The sequence below is a fragment of the Brassica napus genome, chromosome C1 (genome assembly GCF_020379485.1).
Source record: "Brassica napus cultivar Da-Ae chromosome C1, Da-Ae, whole genome shotgun sequence".
NCBI classification, from domain to species: domain Eukaryota; kingdom Viridiplantae; phylum Streptophyta; class Magnoliopsida; order Brassicales; family Brassicaceae; genus Brassica; species Brassica napus.
Genome location: NC_063444.1, coordinates 20,056,907 through 20,078,355, shown reverse-complemented (window position 1 = coordinate 20,078,355; position 21,449 = coordinate 20,056,907). Strand labels below are relative to the sequence as shown.

The 21,449-nt window shown below is 34.9% G+C and overlaps 5 protein-coding genes and 1 pseudogene across 5 annotated transcripts; 3 read left to right on the top strand and 3 right to left on the bottom strand.

Moving 5' to 3' along the window:
- The first annotated feature begins 913 nt into the window (after positions 1-913).
- LOC106432249 lies at positions 914-5,487 on the top strand. The gene is made up of 5 exons (XM_048745926.1): positions 914-3,613; positions 3,712-4,243; positions 4,317-4,416; positions 4,504-4,893; positions 4,973-5,487. Exons 1-5 carry the CDS (start codon positions 1,492-1,494, stop codon positions 5,177-5,179), a joined length of 3,351 nt encoding a protein of 1,116 aa, XP_048601883.1. The 5' UTR covers positions 914-1,491; the 3' UTR covers positions 5,180-5,487.
- Positions 5,488-6,743: 1,256 nt separating this feature from the next.
- Positions 6,744-9,006, top strand: LOC111207230. Its single transcript, XM_022705069.2, has 5 exons — positions 6,744-7,123; positions 7,201-7,330; positions 7,414-7,710; positions 7,776-8,003; positions 8,093-9,006. The coding sequence occupies exons 1-5, from the start codon at positions 6,819-6,821 to the stop codon at positions 8,354-8,356; spliced, it is 1,224 nt and encodes a 407-aa protein (XP_022560790.2). The 5' UTR covers positions 6,744-6,818; the 3' UTR covers positions 8,357-9,006.
- An 876-nt stretch (positions 9,007-9,882) lies between these two features.
- Positions 9,883-10,782, bottom strand: LOC106352300 (non-specific lipid-transfer protein 12). Its single transcript, XM_013791958.3, has 2 exons — positions 10,413-10,782; positions 9,883-10,141 (listed from the first exon to the last, which is right to left on the bottom strand). The coding sequence occupies exons 1-2, from the start codon at positions 10,751-10,753 to the stop codon at positions 10,123-10,125; spliced, it is 360 nt and encodes a 119-aa protein (XP_013647412.1). The 5' UTR covers positions 10,754-10,782; the 3' UTR covers positions 9,883-10,122.
- A 1,260-nt stretch (positions 10,783-12,042) lies between these two features.
- LOC106349054 (non-specific lipid-transfer protein 5-like) lies at positions 12,043-12,819 on the bottom strand. The gene is made up of 2 exons (XM_013788941.3): positions 12,332-12,819; positions 12,043-12,212 (listed from the first exon to the last, which is right to left on the bottom strand). Exons 1-2 carry the CDS (start codon positions 12,676-12,678, stop codon positions 12,203-12,205), a joined length of 357 nt encoding a protein of 118 aa, XP_013644395.1. The 5' UTR covers positions 12,679-12,819; the 3' UTR covers positions 12,043-12,202.
- Positions 12,820-14,761: 1,942 nt separating this feature from the next.
- LOC106349055 lies at positions 14,762-16,754 on the bottom strand. Its single transcript, XM_013788942.3, has 9 exons — positions 16,456-16,754; positions 16,312-16,374; positions 16,182-16,237; positions 15,790-15,883; positions 15,636-15,696; positions 15,354-15,435; positions 15,176-15,231; positions 15,016-15,079; positions 14,762-14,934 (listed from the first exon to the last, which is right to left on the bottom strand). The coding sequence occupies exons 1-9, from the start codon at positions 16,606-16,608 to the stop codon at positions 14,871-14,873; spliced, it is 693 nt and encodes a 230-aa protein (XP_013644396.1). The 5' UTR covers positions 16,609-16,754; the 3' UTR covers positions 14,762-14,870.
- Positions 16,755-18,241: 1,487 nt separating this feature from the next.
- Positions 18,242-19,484, top strand: LOC106352302 (annotated as a pseudogene).
- Positions 19,485-21,449: the final 1,965 nt, after the last annotated feature.

The window sequence follows — 21,449 nt, the reverse complement described above, 5'->3', positions numbered from 1 at the left end:
TATCTAAAATGGGTTTAGTATAATTTGGACTTAGTGCAATTTGGGTTTTAACAAATAATGTCCAATAAATTAATTGTCCATTTGGACATGGATAGTCCAATTGACATCCCTAAGTATATGTAACAAGGAATTCATCATTTTCATCTGCGACTAAACATATAAATTATAAAAGTTAATGTATTAGATATTAGTTACTACCGTAAAATCGTTATGGGGTCTACCCTTCTAGTTTCGGATAATTTTTTTGGCTTTTGGAGTTTATTTTTCCACAATGCTAGTGACAAATCTTTTCTGATGTATTTAGGAGCATTTTCAAACCAAATTAAACATTTTCTGAGGAATAAAAATTTTAGTTGAAACACAAATTATTATGCCTTTTGATCGTTGAGGTGAAAACCGCGGTGGTACCATTTATCCAACCATATAAAACAGTCATATACTAATGTCTAAGAAAAGTGATTTTATTTCTAATTAAGTATGTATTTAAAATAAAGCGAATAAAACTAAAGCGGCATAAGTAACACGAGTTCAAACCCTAATATGTGGAAGTACGTACAATTTTCTTCTCACTGCATGTGTCAATGGATGCTTTTTTTATTATTATTAATCTGAGGTATTTCGAACTTATGGAAAAGCTTATACTAATTTTTAATGGAAGTACGTACAGAACTTTATCTCTGAGAATTCTAATAAACCATAAGCAATAGGTTCATATCTACGTGGCTACATGATAACGTATAGTGGAATGCTTTCAAATTTGGGTTGCTAAACAACCCAAATTAGTCTACCACTAGACCTTGTATGGTTGATGCTTCTATTTTAGGAACATCCAACTTTCTACCTCCGCGTGTTTGATTTCATATATATAGATCTAGTATCTTTTAATTAAGGAAACAAAATAACTTGCCAAATTATATTCACTACAAGAAAACACGGACAATACTGACGGAAAAACCGACCGAAAAAAATCTGTCAGGATTTTCCAACGGAATTCCGACGAAAACTTGTCGGAAATATATTTCGGTAAATTCGTCGGAACTGCGTCGGAAAATCCTGACAGAATACATTCGTCGGTATTTCGTCATACGATCCCGACAGAAAACCGACAAAAAACTGACAAATATATGACCGTTGCAAAAAATTGACACATACCGACGAAATACCGACGGCATACCGACCATGAAAGAATTCGGTCATAATTCCGTCGGTTTTTCCGACGGAATACCGACGGATTGAACAGCCGTTATACTTCCCGACTGAAAACCGACGAATTTGCAGCCGTTGCACTTCCCGACGAAATACCGACGGATTATGTAGCCGTTAGTATCCGTTTAAATTACCGACGGAACGCCGACGGGTTTAGGACGTTAATTTAGCCGTTATGATTCCCGACGGAATACCGACGAATATTTTCCGTCGGAAAGATTTCCAATTCATTATAAATACGACCTCTCCTTCATTCATTGAAATCACAACAAAACAATATAAATTATGGGTACTCCTTATAATTTCCGTTCTTGGTTAGATCAACCTCATATGGATCCAAATACAAATTTACTTACGGAGGAATACGCACGTGGTATTCAAGAATTCATGGGGGTGGTTCAAAGTCAACCGGAAGCAAGAACAAGTAAGTATTTATTATGTCCATGTTCTACTTGTAAGAATAATATCCGTGTCAAAAAAATGGAAGTATGGAGTCATTTATATTTGAAAGGATTTACACGTGGTTATAAGATTTGGTATCTTCATGGAGAAAGATTTGAGTATGGTAGTAGTAGCGAACCTCAAACTGCCGATAGGTTAGATGAACCTACCACGGATGTAGATTTTGGGATAGGGACTGTTCAGATGGTATATGATGCATATGGAGAAAATTTACCGTCGGGTGAAGAGGAAGGAGATAGACAAGAACAACCCAATGTAGAAAATTTCCCATGTGAAGAGGAAGGCGAACGAGAACAACCCAATCTAGAAGCCAGAAGATTTTTTGAAATGTTAGATGCAGCTAAGCAGCCATTGTATCAAGGATGTAAAGATGGGCATTCACCTTTATCATCCGCAAGTCGATTGATGGCGCTAAAGACTGACTATAATTTGGCTGAAGAATGTGTGGATGCGATTGCAGATTTTGTTAAAGATGTTCTTCCTGAAGATAATCTTGCACCTGGCTCATATTATGAGGTACAAAAATTGGTCGCTGGTCTTGGCTTACCATATCAGGTGATAGATGTATGCATCGATAACTGCATGATTTACTGGAGAGCAGATGAGAACAGGGAGAGATGTAAATTCTGTCGGAAACCTCGTTATCAGGATACGACTGGAAGAGTTCCGGTGCCATACAAACGAATGTGGTATTTGCCGTTGACTGAAAGATTAAAGAGGTTATATCAGTCTGAACGAACAGCAGAACCAATGAGATGGCATGCTGAGCACTTAACAAATGGTGAGATAACACATCCTTCCGATGCAGAGGCGTGGAAGCATTTTCAATCAACATATCCAGAATTTGCATCTGAGGTAAGAAATGTGTATCTTGCATTATGCACAGATGGTTTCAGTCCATTTGGAAAGCATGGAAGACAATATTCATTGTGGCCGGTAATCTTGACACCTTACAACTTACCACCACATTTGTGTATGCGACGGGAGTTTTTGTTCCTCTCAATTCTCGTTCCCGGGCCAGATCATCCTAAGAGATCACTGGATGTGTTTCTTCAGCCATTGATATATGAGCTGCAATTATTATGGGAGCACGGTGTTCATACATACGATGTTTCGCGGAAAGAGAATTTTCAGATGCGAGCAGTACTTATGTGGACAATAAGTGATTTTCCAGCATATGGTATGTTATCTGGATGGACCACGCATGGGAGGCTATCATGTCCTTATTGCCAAGACAACACAGATGCTTTCCAACTAAAAAATGGTCGGAAATCGTGTTGGTTTGACTGTCACAGGAGATTTCTACCACACGATCATCCATATCGTAAGAGTAAGACATTGTTTACAAAGAACAAGAGGGTGTTTGACAGTCCACCTGAAGAAGTAAGTGGCAAAAAGTTGAAGGAACAATTAAGAGATTTTGGTGCAGATAGAACGGCAGACGTGGGTGGAAACGGACATGAACCGATTTATGGTGTAGGGGAAAATCATAATTGGCATAAGAAGAGTATCTTCTGGGATTTGCCCTATTGGGAGACTCATTTGTTGCGGCACTGTTTAGATGTCATGCATATTGAGAAGAACTTTTTCGACAATTTGATGAACACCATCCTTGATGTCCAAGGCAAGACGAAGGATAACTTGAAGTCAAGACTGGATTTGGTTGATATTTGTGCTCGTCCCGAACTTCATGTTGATGAGCACGGTAAAGGTCCTATTCCCATATATCGACTGGATGCAACTGCAAAAGAAGAGTTTTTTGATTGGATAACACACAGTGTTAAATTTCCAGACGGTTATGCATCAAGTTTGCGTAATTGTGTTGACAAAAGTGAAGGGAAGTTTACTGGCTTGAAGAGCCATGATTGTCATGTAATGATGCAGCGCCTCCTTCCTTTTGCGTTTTCCGCACTATTGCCACGAAATGTCCACGAAGCAATCGCAGGTACTTTAAAATTTAACATAGTTAAATTAATTGTCATATTATTTTTTAATGCTTATATATATATATGCTTATGGAATTTGTTTTCTTCGTGTATGTAGGGATAAGTGCTTTCTTCCGTGATTTATGCTCGAGATCACTCACATCAGATGGTATCCGCAATTTGGAAGTTAAAATACCGGTGATCCTATGCAACCTCGAGAAGATATTTCCTCCATCATTTTTTGATGTTATGGAGCATCTTGCTATTCATCTTGCGAGAGAAGCGGCACTCGGTGGTCCCGTGCAGTACAGGTGGATGTATTTGTACGAACGGTTTATGTTTCATCTGAAGAAGAAGGTCAAGAATTTAAGCAAGGTGGAGGGATCAATAGTGGCTCAGTGCATCAATGAGGAAACCTCAAACTTTGCTGAATACTACTTTCCATCAGAAGTTCGAACAAAAAGTCGAAGACCTGCACGGCATGATGATAGAGGTGAAAGGGCAACTTATTATGTTTATGTGCCAAACATGTTTACACAAATTGGACGACATAGTGGAAAGTCAACGGACCGGATACTTACCGTAGCTGAGCATGCTCATTTGCACACATATTTGCTTACAAACTGCGAAGACATTCTTGAATATGAGAGGTACATAGATTTAAAAATATGAATTATTTGCAATATTTTTGAAACATATCTAACATTTTTGTGTTTTTTACAGTATTTACTTGGCAGAGATGCGCTTAAAGTACCCGGATGCGACAGAAGAACAACTCGAACAACTCAAGCAAAACAACTTTGCAACATGGCTTTCTGATTATGTAAGTGTCTAATCAGTAATTAGTGGTAACTAACCGTTTTACTTATTATCTTTTAATGAACGAAAACATTTTTTTTTGTTTTTATAGGTAAGCCATTGTTTAGCTATTGGGCACCCACCTAAAGATTGGTTACGTGAGATAGTTTGTGGTCCAAAGTTTGTTGCAAAGTCATATCCGAGATATTGCACACGAGGATATGCATTCAGAGTTCTTAAGGAAAATACTGTAAGGAGAACAATTGATTGTGGGGTTTCTTCGTCATCCGGAGACGATGTCTACTACGGTAACGTACGCGAGATTTTGGAAATTCAGTACCCGGGAATGATTGGCATGAGATGTATTGTCTTCAACTGTGAGTGGTACGACAACGTTGTTGGTCGCGGAGTAAGCACTGACGCATTCGGTGTTACATCTGTACATTCGCGACGACGACTGGATTTTTACGATCCATTCATTCTTGCTTCACAAGCTGACCAGGTATGTATGTTGAAATATATTTTCCATCGGAAGTAATCATATATAATTACTTCGACTTATATAATTTATAATTTTTCAGGTTTGCTATATTCGTTATCCGCGGATTAGGCAAAGGAACGATCCTTGGATCGTTGTCATGTCAATAAATCCCAGAAGCCGAGTACAAGGAGTATTTGATCCACTACAACAACAATTAACCGAAGAGGACGGCGAGATTGGAGAGTTTGACGAAGACAATTCAGATTCATCATGTTCATCATCAGATAATTCCTCAGATGGAGAGTAGATACTCTTTTATGAATGTATATGCAAATTACTTTTAAACATTGTAGATTTCTTCTAAAAACAAATTATGGGTTTGAAACGTTGTATACTTTTAAATTACAAAAAATAAATTAGATTTGTTGATATACTTTTAAACGTTGTATACTTCTAAATTGATAATGTCCGTCGGTTTTCCGTCGGAATTTACCGACGCATTTCCGACGAAACCCTAGAATTTGAGGGTTTCGTCGGAAATGCATCGGTAAATACCGACGGAATACCGATGAACCCCTCAAATTCTAGGGGTTCGTCGGTATTCCGTCGGTATTTACCGACGCATTTCCGACGAACCCCTCAAATCCTAGGGGTTCGTCGGAAATGCGTCGGTATATACCGACAGAATACCGACGGACATTATCAACTTAGAGAGTTTCGGTATTTTACAAATATGATTTTTTTTGCACTTGTATTAAATATCATATATAACATCAGACAACAAATCTACCCATTGTATTCTCACAGTTTTAAAACTTTGAACATGACATATATATATAATCATTCAATCAAAACCATATATAATAAATGAATCAAAACCGTTCGAACAACATCATACACTTTTAAGTTGGCTTGTGCCAGTTCTCAGAAGTTGTAGCACTCAAACAAATCTAGAACATTTTTTTAGAATGTTTTATGATTATATAACATAATATATTGGTTTTAGAAAGTTTTATAACAAATATAAATAATTTCGACACCCTGTGTAAACTCTAAAACTTAATCCGTCGGTATCTCGTCGGAATATTCCGACAAATTACCGACGGAATTAACTATACCGACGAAGAACAGACGGATAAGGTCGTCGATATTTAAAAAATTACACGGGTCAAGCTGTACCGCGCAAAATTTTGGTAAACCGCCAATATTAAAAAACCGACGGATTTCCGACGGGTAGATAAAATACCGACGGAAAAAACCCGTCGGTTATCCGTCGGTTCATTAAATGAATACATAAGAGAAAATCTCTTCTTTTTCCTCATTTCTTCCCCGTTTTCTCTCTCTCTCCGCCCAGCCCCTCCTCCTCCCTCGCGATTTCCGGCGATTCCCTCCTCCTCCCTCGCGATTTCCGACGTAATCCCCCAAATTCGACCTCCTCTTTCACCCAGTCATGTAAGATTTTCAATTCTTTTATCTTTCTCATGGGATTTCAATGGTTACAATGTTAGTTTTAGGGTTTATGTGATTTTGAGATTGATTAGGGATTTGGAAGTTAGTTTAGGGCCGGGATTGAAGTTTTTATTTACGATTTGTGTGATTGGAGTTATAGATTTTGGATTTCTTTAATTTGAATAAAGTTTTTAAAAATTTTTTTTTTAATTATATAAAAATCGTTTTTAATTATAAAACGTTTCATATTTTTATATTTTTTTCATTATATAATTTCGTTAAATTAATTTAAAAACACTTTTTAATTATTATAAAAAAAATTTAATTATAAAAAGTTTCTTTTTTTTTGAAACACAATTATAATACGTTTCTAAATAATAAAAAAAGCTTACTAATGTTTTTAAATAATAAAAAAGCTTACTACGTTTATAATAAAACGTTTTTTTTTTTTTAAAACACAATTATAATACGTTTCTAAATAATAAAAAAGCTTACTAATGTTTTTTTTTCGTAGGGATGAACCACCTCCTCTTATAGTTAGACGTCGTTTTCGCCGGGGTACTTCTTCAGTCACTCAGAGTACGTCACCCGCTAGTAGCCCAGTTGCAGCTACCACTCCTCCAGCAGCCCCCACCCCTCCAGCAGCCCGCACCCCCCCTTCTGTAGCTTCCGGCCCTTCTCAAAGTTCAAGAGGAGGAGGATTGCCTACTACGATGACTGTTGCGGAGTTAGTTAGGCAACCTGGCCGAGAATCGCTTCAGCGCCTTGATCCAAATTATCTTATTGTCCCAAACACCACTTGGTAAGTATTTGTTTTAAAAGGTTCTTTCATTTTATATTCATCTTTTACATTTAATTGTGTTTGGTTTTATTTCGTAGGTTTGATTTGTCTGGCAATGGTATCACCAACAGCCTTCTTAGGATGGAGTACACGATGCTAAAGCGTGGTTATCCAACTTTCTATGACATGCCTGCAGAAGATCAAGAACTTTGGTTTCGGCAATTTGCGGTATATGTTCTCAATTTTTAATATTATAAATTTTTTTCCACCAATTGTAACTTTCTAAAAAAAAATTTATATTTATTTTGCAGCAAGAGTTCACTTGGGAATCAGGGATTACCGAACAAGTGAAAATTGTTTTCCGCCGCAAAGCAGCTTCGCACTACACCAAGCGGATCAATGAGTGGAAGCAAAAATTCGATGTTGGTGAGGTCCCGAAGCACATCAACCCAGACGTTTGGCGGGATTTGTGTGGTCATTGGACGAAAGATGAGACAAAGTCTTTGTCGACAATCAACTCGCAAAATCGGTGTAGCAGCCGTGGCGGGAAAGGGATGTTTGTCCACAACTTAGGGGCAACAAGTTTACAGACCCGAGCACTTCAGCTAGTAAGTTTCTAATCTGATTTTCTTATTCATTTTTAAATATGTGATACTAAATATATTGTTTTTAGATGAAGGAAAACGGTGGAGTTCCCGTAGATGATTTTACCCTGATGAAGAATGCCTATACCAACAAGAAGACTGGCGTGATTCAGGATGGACTTATTCAGGACGTAATCCAGGTCGTGGAAAATCGAAAAGAGGATCTCCTCGCGACTCAAGCTTCTATGTGTGAAGAAGGCGATTCTGCATCTTCCAACTCCTTAACCGTAGAGCAACTCAACAACCTTGTTCTCGAGGTACATTCTAATTTCTTTTTGCTATGTATGTGTGATATGTGTGTGTGCGTGAGTATGTGTGTGATATGTATTTGTTATTTCTCATTCAGGCTGTTCCAAGGAAAAAGGGCCGTTATGTTGGATTGGCTCGTTCGACCGGAGGGGCTTCTTCTTCTTCTTCAGCTCACTATCCACTGGTTCATGAGCTTATGGAGCAGATTAAGACCAAAGATACGGAGATTGAGTTCCTCAAGAATGACAATGCTGAAATCCGGGTTGAGCTGCAGCAAAACCGAACGACTATGGAGCAAAACAATGTTCTCACCCAGACCTTGTTGCAGAAGTTTAGGAGCCGATTCGGTGAAGACTTTTAGTTGTTTTTTTAATTTTCAAAAACTTTTTATTACTTTTCATAACTTTAATGTATAATAATGTTGAATTTATATATCTATAATGTTTTTAAATTCTAAATTATCAATTTTTTCCTGAAATTAAATAAAGAATTATAAAAATTGTTTTTTTTTAATTAAAAAAGGAAAACCGACGGATGAAGTTTTCCGTCGGAATTTCTACATATTTCCGACGAATATGTTCCGTCGGTTTTTTTCTAAAAATTCCGACGACACATATCCGTCGGTTTTTTCAGAAAATTCCGACGAATTCTCTTCGTCGGTATTCTCTATAAATACCGACGAACATATTCCGTCGGAAATTTTAGAAAATTTCCGACGAAACATATCCGTCGGTTTTTTCAGAAAATTCCGACGAATTATCTTCGTCGGTATTCTCTATAAATACCGACGGATGTGTTTCGTCGGAAATTTTAGAAAAAACCGACGGAATATGTTCGTCGGTATTTACCGACGATATGTGTTCGTCGGTATTTTGCCGACGAATTGCCGACGAATATCAGTATACCGACGAGATGATACCGACGGACATATTTCGTCGGTATTCCATCGGTATGCTACTTTCCCGACGAGATTATGACGGATTTGTCCATCGGTATCAAGCAGTTTTCTTGTAGTGATTATGTCTTTAAAATAAAAAAATAAAAAATTAAATAAATAAAAATAACAATAGTTCTAAAAAAGATTATTTAAAAAAATATATTTATTTTTAAGATTTAGAGTTTAGTGTTTAAGATTTATAATTTAGAATTTATCCAAATGTTTAGTGTTTTTCCAAAGGTTTAGGGTTTACCTAAGGGTTTAGGGTTTACCCAAGGGTTTAAGGTTTTACCAAAGGTTTAGGGTTTAGGATTAGAGTTTAGGGTTTAGTGTTTTGTTGACAACATGTTTAGTATTTTTCCAAGGGTTTAAGGGTTTACCCAAGGATTTAGGGTTTACCCAAGGATTTAGGGTTTAGGATTTGAGTTTAGGGTTTAGTATTAGAGTTTAGGGTTTAGCGTTTTGTTGACAACATTATTTTTTTTTAATTCATTTTTTATATATTATTTTTATTTATTTTTAAATTTTATTTTGAAAAGATAATATAATTTGCCAAGTTATTTGGTTTCCTTAATTAAAAGATACTAGATTTAAAATGACAATTTTCTATTTGTTGGTGAACCTAAAGGTTCATCATAGGGGGTGAACCCAAGAATAACTCTATATATATATATATAAATAAATAAAAAATCCAAACAACGTACACTCACAACAAATATTTGACGTACATGTAGATCCGGTGGTCTGATATCTTTGTCTGATATCCTTTGGATTCAGGTTCTCTTGTATCAAACATACAATACAATAGTAATGAAATTTACATTCTTAGAAGACTAAAATGATATCCTTTGGATTGAACTTGCAAAACATGTTTATATGCCAATCCTTTTAATGGATGCTATAACTTTATATATATGCGGTTTAGTAAAAGCTCATTTTTTCATGCAACCTCGTGATCATATATATTACATGTAAGAGAAAGACAAAGTGTTATTCCTGATGGTATGTTACGTGTACATACATCAAAGCGTCGAAAAGGAGAGACAGCTCCTTTATCGTTATTACTTATTACCATATGAAATGGATCACATAATAAGAAACTCAAGTCATAAAATAGAAAATAGCAGAAGTATTGTTTAGGTTAAAGTCGGGCCAACTTTGATTATTCGTTCGTACATCTCTAGTCTCCTTCACACGGCAATCGATATACTGTAACATTCCAAAAACCAAACAAAAATGTATCATGTCACTGGTAAAAAACATACAACAATATACTATCGACTATAGTGAACTATGTGTTTATCTGGTAGTTTAGTCTAAATCCATTTTCTTTTATATATTTTGGAGTCGAGTAGATCGAGAACTAGCTTTCAAGATATTTTCTGTGGAAAAAGCTGTGAAAGTTATTTCTATAATCTAGAAAAAAAAAGCAAAAAGATCTAATATAAAACCAAAAACAAAGTTATATATGGACAACTACCTGTCACAATTGGTGTTGAAACCAATGGGGTATGAAAGTGAAACACCACAAGTGGTAGGGAGTGCGGCCACAAGGTCGATATTGAGGCCTTTAATTTCCTTACCGGCTGATTTAAGGCACTCACATACTTGTCGGCGATCTGGTGTGGTCTGAGCCATTTGGTTCAATGATTTGACTGCCACACAGCAGCTTGACGGCAATGGACCACCGTTGGTCAAGTAGCTGATGCACTGTGTCATTGTGCTTGTCACTGTCCCACACGTTATGTGTGACTCTGTTGGAGCTGCAATGTAGATCGTAAGGATGAGGAGGCATGTGATGATCTTTGAAGCAAACGCCATTTTTGTTTTAATTGTTTTTACTTTGTTGAGGTCGTCGGTGCGGTTTTTATAATTGGGAAAGCTCGTCATCAATGTCATGTGTAGCCGCGAATTATGCTTAGTTTCGCATGCATGCAAATTTGATGAATAACGGGATTTACTATGAATTAAACATAAAAAATACACATATTCCCATGTTAATGCATTGCTTCCCCGATCTTCGGTTACTTGAGTTTTTTTTCTAAGAATGTAAATATTTTCTAGAAAATAAGTTAATGTGGTATAATAAGTTGTTGACAAAATGGTAAAATCTAATTAAAATTGCTTACGGCAAAAATAATGATTACAAATGCAGATTTAAACATCAAACCCCTGGATTTAAATAGGAACTGAAATATATTTCGACATATTAGAGACTCTTAACTTTTCAGTAATAATAAACAAGGGAATAAACCATATGAATATTCCAAAGATTATGTATCAAACAAAATTTCAAAAGGTCATTTTTAGAAAAAGTAAAATTATTCAGTTAGAAATGTACAATATGATTAATGTATACGGCCTACGTTACTTGGACATGTCAAACAAGGAGGCCAAGCACAATATATGAGGATACTCGTACGAGTCCGAAATTTATATGGTCAAGTGATAGTTCAAGGATATAAAGAAAAAAGAGAAAAGAAAATGGAAGTGGTTCAATTAAGAAAACCAATGGACAAAAACATCAAATGGTAAAGAGTCGGGGACATCAAATGGTTGTAAAGATACTTTGTATCAGAAGTCCAATTATGATTATTTTCTTAAAGCATACTGATCAGTTTATTGGACTATCTTAATAATGATTATAAATTAAAAATTATTATTTCTACCACAATACGTAAGTAGTAGTCAGTTTGATCATAACTGTACTACAAAATCTAGCGTCGGTCCTAATTTATTTACACCGCGCCGAAGAAGTGATGCACTAAAACCAGACGGTGGCAACAGCGTGGAAACAATACATATAGTAATTCCGTACATCATTAGGCCATCATTATCCGTGGAACACCTTTTGGGTTTCTTAATTTTAAATTTTTTTTTTTGCTGATTTAAAAAAAAATTGAAAAAGAAACCAATTGCGGGCCGCCACGTTTCAGCGGAGCCTGCAAACAGTACAAGGAACACACCAAGATCGGTCACTAATCAATTACCTCTGTGACCGTTTTTTTGTTTTTCTGTGGGATCCACACTATATTTTATTTTATTTTTTTGTTAAGGATTCTTCTTATATCTCCCCGATAATTGTGGTCTTAGCGCTTTAGAGGAATACATAACTGAGATGGCCACGTAAATGGACCGTCGTATATAAAGAAAGAAATGAAACACATTAATTCTGAAAACAACACATAACATTGAAAGGATATAGAATTATAGTAGTGACATTATTTTTTATGGAAATTAAAACACTTCAACGTATATATCCTCTCATGCTCACCGGATGCTGAAACCAACCAAATACATCAAACACATCATCATATATGGTTAGTACTTCATTAAAATCCCGATAAAATTATTACAACCTAAAGTAAAATGAGATAAATAGAGTGAGAGTTAGATTACTTGTTACAGTTGGTTCTTGCGCTGATGGGGTAAGAGATCCTAACACGGCAAGCACCAGGAAGACGAGCAGCACGGCCTGGGTTAAGTCTGGAACCCAAGGCTCTAGCTGCTCCTTGAATGCAGCGACAAGCTTGTTGCCGATCACGTGTGGTCCGAGCCATGCTATGGAGCCTCTGAACACCCGAACAACATCCTCGAGGAACGAAACCGCCTCTGGTCAGGTAGTTAATGCATTGCCCCAAGTTGCTGGCGACGGCGCCACACGAGATTGCTGCCTCTGATGCCATTGGAGCAGACACTAACATGCACACAATCAACAATGTTGACAGCTTTAAGAAGCCCTCCATAATCTTAAACTTTTCTCTTTCTCTTTTGCTTAAGTAAGTAATGGGTTTAATTTTGGATGATGAAGTGAGCTAATAGAGTTTGTGTTTATATAGAAAGATCCAAAAGGGCAAATGCATGAAGAGTAGACTGTGTGAGGTTAGTTGGTGGTAGGTTTCATTTAATGCATTGCCTCTTATAAAAAAAACTGTAGTTCATTCTTGTATGCACATAAAAGACCAGTCATTGCTCCACATATATACAATTCAATGACTTGTCAACGTTGGTATACTATAAACTATGGCATGAAGGTAAAAAACTGGAAGATAAAAGTAGATGTCATAATTGTGTCACCTACAAATTTGGAGTGTCCATTTAAAACTCAACATATTCTAACTAAGAACAAGGAGATGCTTAAAGGAGTGTTTAGTAATGGAGTCCACCGTAAAAAAGGAAGAAGGGGTGCCAAAAACACCAGATTTAGCATCGATGCTTGTACTGTTTCGTGGACTCCCACTGACACGTGGCAGCCCGCGATTGGTTCGTTTTTAATATATTTTTATTTTTAATCAGAGAAAAAACCAAAAAAAAAAAAAAAATTAAGGTGCTAGGGTTAATGGTGATCTAACGATGTTAGATTCAAATGGAACAAAATACATCCATTTGATCACTCAGTTAAATGATTGTATTTTGCAGTGGCTGGAGGCAGAAACTTTTACAATCCAGGTCAATCTTATATAAAAAATAAGTATTTTTAATTAAGGTAGCGTGAACTTCATAAAATAAATGGATCAGTTGAAAATTTATACCGGGATCAATGCATAAATTTGGACAAAAACCTTAGATAATTAAAATTCCGTCCCTGGTATTTTGTATTCCGAAGAAAAAACTTTATAAAAAATAAAATCATGAAACATTCTGACTTCATTTTTGAATTAAGATTGTGGATACTGGATATCTTAGCCATGGAAACAAAAATTCTAGCTGTTAATGAAAAAAAACCAATAATGAAGTAGTAACTTATAAAGGTCACAAGTAAATCTTCTTGATTGGTTTTGAGCTAAAATGCTAAATTAAACATGGTATCACAACCACCCAACTATTAGTAGAAGTTGTTAGAACGATCTATTGATGATAATACGTCTATGTATGATTACAGGCCGTGCTTGAGTACAACCCTATCAAGCATGTGCTTCAGGGTCGATATAGTTAAATATATTTTAGGGGTCAGTTTGAGAAAAGATTGGTTGATTCAGTTGGCTTTGGACTAGTCGTTTGTTCAATTTGTTGACAGGTTTGATTCTTTTTTTATACCAATTTTACCAAATGTTATATTAAAGGGACAATTTTTTTTTTTTTTTGCTTCTAAGCCACAAAAAGTCAGGCCGTGCCTATGTATATGAACATGAAATGTGAGAGATGTGAGATGTGAGATGTGAGATGAGATATGTTGATGAAAGAAAAGAAATAATATACTTCATTCGTTTCATTTTAGTTGTCGTTTTAGGTTTATACACACAGATTAAGAAAACATTTAATTTTGCATATTTCCAAAATAAAAACATCATTACCTATACACCTAACCATATTTTAACCAATAAAAAAATAAAAAGAAAAATATTGTTAATAACTTTTGCATTAAAAACATAAAACAACATTCAAAATGAAACAAAAATTTTATTCTAAAACGACAACTAATATGAAACGGAAAGAGTATTAGATGGTACAAACTAATACATTTATTATCAATTGACTGTGAGTTGGAAATATTTAATAAACCCATATCATACATTAATAATCCTCATGATCACACCACACCATTAAGATAGAATGCATCTGGAGATATCTTTTGGTCTACGATTTTTCATTTGTTGTTTGTTTAGTGAGAAACTTCGAATAAAAGTAAGCCGTCATATTATATGTTAAGTTATTTCATGCAATTCTTTTCCAGTCGTAAGAGTTGATGATTCCCTGGCTCAACTTTCTTTCCTTTGGGGACATGCAGGACTCGTTTTCATTCTGTTTTGCAAGACGATCTACAAGTTGATTGATTTGGTTTGGAACAACCTACGACAAGAACAGAGTTTTGCTTTCGACTAATTCAAGTTCGATCAAATCTCCTTTTTTCTGGAATTGTTTTTTGTTTTAACCAACCAAGTCCAAGCATCTATAGCAGCAGCAACAACATACATATACTCTTTTGACTATATGACTCTCACTCAACCTTGCCAAACTCTCCAACATTCGAGCTGCTTTCCACAACCGTCTCTCTTACAAACCTACAACAACATGTTTCAAGAATTAGGTCCAAGATAGAAAGATATACACTTGAACTTGAGAGGGACATGAACGTCATCTACCTTGCCAGCTTCTCTCGTGAAGATTGTAAGACGTAAATGGAGAGTACGAAAGAGAATGTGAGAGCTGATCACAAGTTCACAACATAAGATTATAATACATTAAGTGTATGAATTTATTTCCCGTTTTATCAATTAGCAAGAACCAAAAAAAAGGATTTACCTGAGCCAAAGAGGACATAAAATCCAGAGGAAACATCAATCTCTGACTGCTCCTTCCTGCATGCATCACATTTATGTGTCTCTTAGCTAAATATCGCGACTCGACCGTATCCACTATCTTATTTATCTTATTTAGAGAGGTAAGACAGAGTTGAAAGTGGTCAAGAAAAGTAGCATACCATGTGTATCTAACAAGAACATGTTTCGGCCAGTGTTGAGGATCCCAGAACTGCTTGCGGATCTCCGGGTGTGTATTCAAATCTGTTCATGGATAAAATCTCAGCTTATACAAAAACTGCTGATGGGTAGTATCAGCCTGTATAATTGACATAAAGCTAACAGCAGAACAAATAAAGACTAGTAAACAAACTGCCTACATTTATATATTAGCACCCAATGCCACAAAGAAGATTATAACTTTCACCAGATAATAAAGAGACAAGATATGGAGTTCTACGTACAGCTAAGAGGCATATCGACAACTTGAGCTGTTACTCCAAGCAAATCTCCTCCAGAATATCTCTGTGCAAAACAACCCACACTCAAAAGGACTCATACACACCTAATCAGTGGAAGCTTATAAAAGACTCAAAACCCAAGGCAAACTACACATACCAAATTGACATCGATCATTGGAACTTCTGAACTCTTCCGGTTTATCACCAAAAGCCAGTGTATCAGAAATTTCTCACTTCCAACTTGGAATTTTCTGCATGTAAAACCAATCCATATCCACACCAAAATCAGCATACGACTAATGTAACAAACAAGGAAAAGATGTCGCCGTATCAGCATATTCATCGCAGAGAAGACGTTAGAAGTACACAACAATCTGCAACAGAACAGAACTAAACACACCATACAAAAACGGCTCCTACTCTAATCAAAGTAGATGAGATGTGAATCTATCTTCACAACCTCCTATTCGAGCTAGCTAGCTAGCGATGAACTTGGCAGAGAAGCTAAAGACAGATCAATCTCAATTCAAAGGAATCAAAAACTCTCACATCTTATAAGGATCTGTTCCAGTGTAGCCAACTGGTTTCGCTATGGGGATCAGCACCTGCAAATCGGCATGAAAATTCAATCTAATTTCCCAGGAACATTTCGAAACCTAATCATATACACAGTTAGTACCTCGCGATTAACGGCGAAGATCGGGCAATGCTTTCCGATCACATCATGCCAAGTCGTTCTCGACTGCACATGGAATCAACAGATCCTTAGTCTACGTCAAATTGTAAGTTAATCTCAGCTAAATATGTAAAGAGGGATACGAACCGAATGGTACTGTCCCATCTTGCTCATCGCCACGATATCTCCTGGTCGGTAAGCGCTGGAGAGAGGCATAAATGATATCGATATCAGAAGTAGAGCTTCAATTAACGACTTCAATGGTGCCTGCGTAACCATGCTCGCCATAACTTGCTTCATCGGTCAGGTTTCTCCGCCGCTGATTTTGCTCGGAGGTAGAAAGAAAGATGATGAGCCAGCAGCAATCTAACAAGTCTTTTCTTCACATTTGTTATTGGGCCACAACCATTAGCCCAATTTCTAAGTTGGTCCAACTAAACACGTTGACTCAGGTCTGACCGGTTAGTGATTGTGACTGCGCTCGCTCGAGTTTGCGGATACGGTTAATTGCGGTTTCTAGTATTATTAAGTATTTTGAATAAATGATACAATAGTTAAAAATTAGTGCGTTTACAAAATATTTATGACTAGTTATTCATTAGATGTTGTAGTAATTTAACAATAAACTAAGTTAACACACGTGCCTTACACGAGATAAACATCATGTATATAAATAATTTTTAGATCTATTTGTTTGGAAATACATAGAATAAAAGTTATTTAGGTAACTATACAGAGAACTTTTTAATTGGGTATAGGATAAATCGGTGAATGAGAACTTACCATTTTGTCCCCTATATAGATTATACATCAGAACATGTTGTGTCAGAGATATCAGACGAAAGAAACATTTTGTCTTCAAATCTTTCCACTTGTAGTGATATATAAAACACGAGAGAAGGCGCGTGAGGAACGGACGTGATTGAAGCAGCAATCTTATTATATAAATAGACTTTGTCTCTCTCCTGATGATGTCACGTCAGAGGAGAGAGTGACATGCGTCTCTTAATTATTGAGTTTTCTTTGCTTTCGTTTTGCTTAAAGGTGGGTTTTACGGTTTAATTTTTGGGCTTCGTTCTTATTTTCTTGGGCTGTTAAAAAAACAATGTACGCCTCTTACATTCAATCTTCTTTAAGAATGGGGATGTCGACATCTACAGTTCATCGTTCTGTGATCTCTGTCTAGCTCAAGCAACAGTGGTGTCCTCGAGAGGGTTCGTCATGGTAAATCTATGAATTGAAACCGTTTTGTCTTAGATTCATCAACTACAAACCGTTATGGAATGCTTTGATTCATCGTCATTAACTACCGTCTTAACTCCTTTAACCAAATCCAAACATGATTCCTCATTCAATTCATCTTCCCTCTCTCCAAGGTGCTTACTCTATAGCTATAAAAATGTTAGCTTTCATCCCGTAAACATCATCTTCAGAAATCCTAAAAACACTAGAAACTATTTATTATTTACGGACCCCTCGCCAAATCTCATTGTTTCTCCAGATACCCAAATTCTCTGAATCATACGTTAGGTATGATTTTGAAATGTTTTATCTGGAACAAGGTTTTCACCTCTTTTCCATTTAAAAAACTGTAAACATTAGATGAGTCATTCGATATTTTGATACGTTGAATAACATTTAGGTCGCACCGTTTTACTAATTACCGACGAAATTAAATCATAGCTTCTCTGCTTCTGTTGATTTCAGAAGCTTTAAAATCGTGATTAGCATTTATTGGTACTGAAAAATTCCAGAATTTGTGATCTGATATCTAGAAAAATAAATACATTTGGTTTCACTGTGATTATGAGTTGAGATTTAGCGCTGATTTTTCCAGATAAACAGTCTGTTTTATTCTCTAATGTTTGTTTGGCATGAACAATATTGTTAGCATAGTGATTTGACTATTATAATCAACTTTATGTTATCCTAGGAAGAAAAAGATAAAGAGAGTGGGGGAAGAGTCATTGAGGGATGAATCTATAAAGAGTATATGACATCGAGTATAACTGAGAAAACGGAAACACCTAAAACTGCAAACACGGATGAAGAGTTGTTACTAGAATGGTACTTACTCTCAGAGGCGAAGCAAAAGAAACCCGAGAAAATTCTGCCTTGCATGTGATTCAACAGCATGGAGACCAAGCTCTGCTACTACAACTGGTATGCAAGAAATGTCAGAGGTATTGGACAGCTGGTGGAACGATGAGGTACGTTCTGGTCGGTGCAGGGAGACGCAAGAACAAGAATCTGGCTTCTCTTAATAACTGTAATGTAAGTATAACATCTGCAGAAGGCGGCTGCAGAAACCGCTGATCTTCAACATCCTAACAGCACCAATCTCCTCCACACTTTTGCTCTGATTCAGTCCTCTGCGAATCAATGGCATCAGGGTTGAATCTTTCTTCAAAATCAATGCTAAAGACACAAACCAGGTAGCAAGAATCCTATAAAGAGTTGCAGATTACGGTTTCTTTAATGTCAAATAAGGAGGCCAGAACAATCACAGTTACCAATAGTTCCACAATTTTCCAAAACCACCACCATCTTGGATGTACGCTTGGAACAGTGTTTCATCAAAGGTTGTATCGATTTACTTTCTCCCAGCATATTGGAGCTCTTCATGAGTTTCTCCGGGAAAGTAGAACAGCTTGGCCTGGATGCCAAAACCCACAACACCATATGGTGGGTCCTCTATCCAACAAGACAAGAGCATTGCTGAACCAGGAACTGTTCTTAAAGAACCGAGTCACCTGGTAGATATAAAAGCAAAGCAGAGAGTTCGATCCAGGGGAAGCCATTAAAAGTTCGATCTGGGAAACACTAGGGATCAAGAAGGATGAAAATGCAGACTTTCAGAGCTTTCAGGTTATCAAACAAAGAAAAAAATAGTCTTTCTGAAGGAAAACTTTCAAGAAGACTATTGGAGTTGCAAGCTAATCCTATTGCGCTTTCTAGGTCAGCATACTGCTAAGAAAGCTCATAAAAATATTTGATTGTTTTTCGTTCCAAGAAAACAGCTAAGTCTTTTTGTACATGGCTCTATATATGATGGTTGACATGAAGAAGGATAAGTTAGGTTTTGTATTGCAGAGTGAGAGTTTGTTGTATCATAAATGGGAAAAATCCAAACTGCAGTTACTTATATTTTGAAAGATTTGCTATTTTTCATTAAACGTAAGATTTTGTAAGTAAGCTTAGAATCTAATTTGTGTCATCATTAACCGTTTGTGTTCACATATTAATCATACATCCTAAGATCCAATCCATGTTACTAAGGACTTTTGGTTTAGTCAGCCAAAAAAGAAGTTTTGAAGAGTGCTCAGAATAAAAAAAACGTCGCTTTCTGGTTAAGAAGTTTTTCCAAAATGTTCATAACTTTGATTATAGAATTTGAAACAAGTTTGCTATTGAAGCATTTTTTAAAATGATTCTCAATGGTTTCCTTCTTTTTTCCCAAAGAGATGTTACACTAAATTAAGTTTGAGTTTTTCTTTAATTCATTCTAAGTATATTGATTATTCATTTTCTTATCTATTAATATATTGATACAAAAAACTTCTTATTTATTTATTTAACGTTTTTATAAAATTATAAAAATCTATTCTGTAATATAATTTTTTTTACTAAACTTATGAATTTATTTAAAAACATGTATAATAATAATGAATTTAAATTGCTACAAAATAGTTAAATTTTATTTAAACATAATAAAAACACAATTTAAGAGAAAATGAGTTTATTTAACTTTGTTTCGTTTAAATTAGTTCATACATTTTTTGAAATTATGTTTTTTTGTCTTTGTAGTTTCAACTTTCAGAGGTAAAAATTATCTTTCATCTACAATGAGAGCATCATAATCCCACTCACCTTTAGTTACTATGTTGTGTAAAATTTTATATGTAAACATTATATTATGAATTATATATCTCCTATATATTATTTGAGAAGTATTACAACTTTTTTTTGTAACAACGTGTCATCACTAGGATGATTCTTAGAATCATTAGAGAAATATGTCGATCCATAAATATATAATAAGCTATTTATTAAACTAACAATAAATTCATCATTAATGAATTTTATTATTTCCTTAAATAAAATTTACAGAATTGTCTAATGTGGCAAAAGTATATGCGACAATTAATGATTTTGAATAATAAAAATTTGATAAAAATTAGTGTATTTTCTATCATATTTTTTTAATTTTAAACTATTAAATAAATTAAACAACCACAGTAATCATATAATAAAAATTTAGATTTTTCTGTATATGTTATATTTTGAATTTTTAAAAACACATATAAATTACTAAAATTGTTAAAAGTCTCACATTCAAATTTTACGATCCATGGTTTAAAATTTTTGTCATGTCAAAATACAAATGATTACAAAATGATATAAGTAAAAAACATAATTTAATTAATTATTAAAATTAATATATATATATATATATCATTTCAAATTAAACTATAAAACATATAAAATACATAAATATTTTAGTTTCAAAATTTACTTTGAACAATTTTTTTGATAAAAGTTTTGAACGAACATTGACAACTTATTTTTTTAAAAATTATAAGTTACTAAAACTATTAATCCCACAATGAAAATTTTGTTATCAGTAATTTACATTTTTTTCCATAAAAGATACAAATGATTCAAAAAAACTATATGAGTAGAAATCATGATTTAATAGACATTAATATTAAAAATATACTAAAATATAATATGTATGTTAGTATCATTTAAATTTAATTACATATCCTATCAAATATAATAAAATATTTTTTAGATTAATAAAATTGATTAATATGTTCGCACTAATTTAAGGGAAAATTACATGTTTACCACTTTCACGTTACCACTTTTCATTTTTACCACCACTAAAAGAACATTTTCAAAAATATCTTCTTCATTAAGTGGCAAAAGACTCTTATGCATTTATCCTTTATATATATAATAAATAAATATTTAAATAAATAAAAATCCAAAAAAATAAAAAATAAATTTTTTAATTTTTTTCGAATTATACTATTTCGAAATTTAAACCCTAAACCCTAAACCTCAATTCTAAACCCTAAACCATCAATCCTAAACTTTTTTTTTTAAATACGAACTCTAAACCCTGAAACATGAAC

Coding starts and splice junctions, on each gene's coding strand:
- LOC106349054 (XM_013788941.3), bottom strand. CDS start 12,678: ATGGAGGGCTTCTTAAAGCTGTCAACATTGTTGATTGTGTGCATGTTA.
- LOC106352300 (XM_013791958.3), bottom strand. CDS start 10,753: ATGGCGTTTGCTTCAAAGATCATCACATGCCTCCTCATCCTTACGATC.
- LOC111207230 (XM_022705069.2), top strand. CDS start 6,819: ATGTTTTTTTTTCGTAGGGATGAACCACCTCCTCTTATAGTTAGACGT. Junction 7,711..7,775: donor AGACCCGAGCACTTCAGCTA/GTAAGTTTCTAA, acceptor TATTGTTTTTAG/ATGAAGGAAAACGGTGGAGT. Junction 8,004..8,092: donor TCAACAACCTTGTTCTCGAG/GTACATTCTAAT, acceptor TTTCTCATTCAG/GCTGTTCCAAGGAAAAAGGG.
- LOC106432249 (XM_048745926.1), top strand. CDS start 1,492: ATGGGTACTCCTTATAATTTCCGTTCTTGGTTAGATCAACCTCATATG. Junction 3,614..3,711: donor TGTCCACGAAGCAATCGCAG/GTACTTTAAAAT, acceptor TCGTGTATGTAG/GGATAAGTGCTTTCTTCCGT. Junction 4,417..4,503: donor CAACATGGCTTTCTGATTAT/GTAAGTGTCTAA, acceptor TTGTTTTTATAG/GTAAGCCATTGTTTAGCTAT.
- LOC106349055 (XM_013788942.3), bottom strand. CDS start 16,608: ATGAAGCAAGTTATGGCGAGCATGGTTACGCAGGCACCATTGAAGTCG. Junction 16,238..16,311: donor TCTTCGCCGTTAATCGCGAG/GTACTAACTGTG, acceptor GCCGATTTGCAG/GTGCTGATCCCCATAGCGAA. Junction 15,436..15,635: donor TGTCGATATGCCTCTTAGCT/GTACGTAGAACT, acceptor ATCCATGAACAG/ATTTGAATACACACCCGGAG.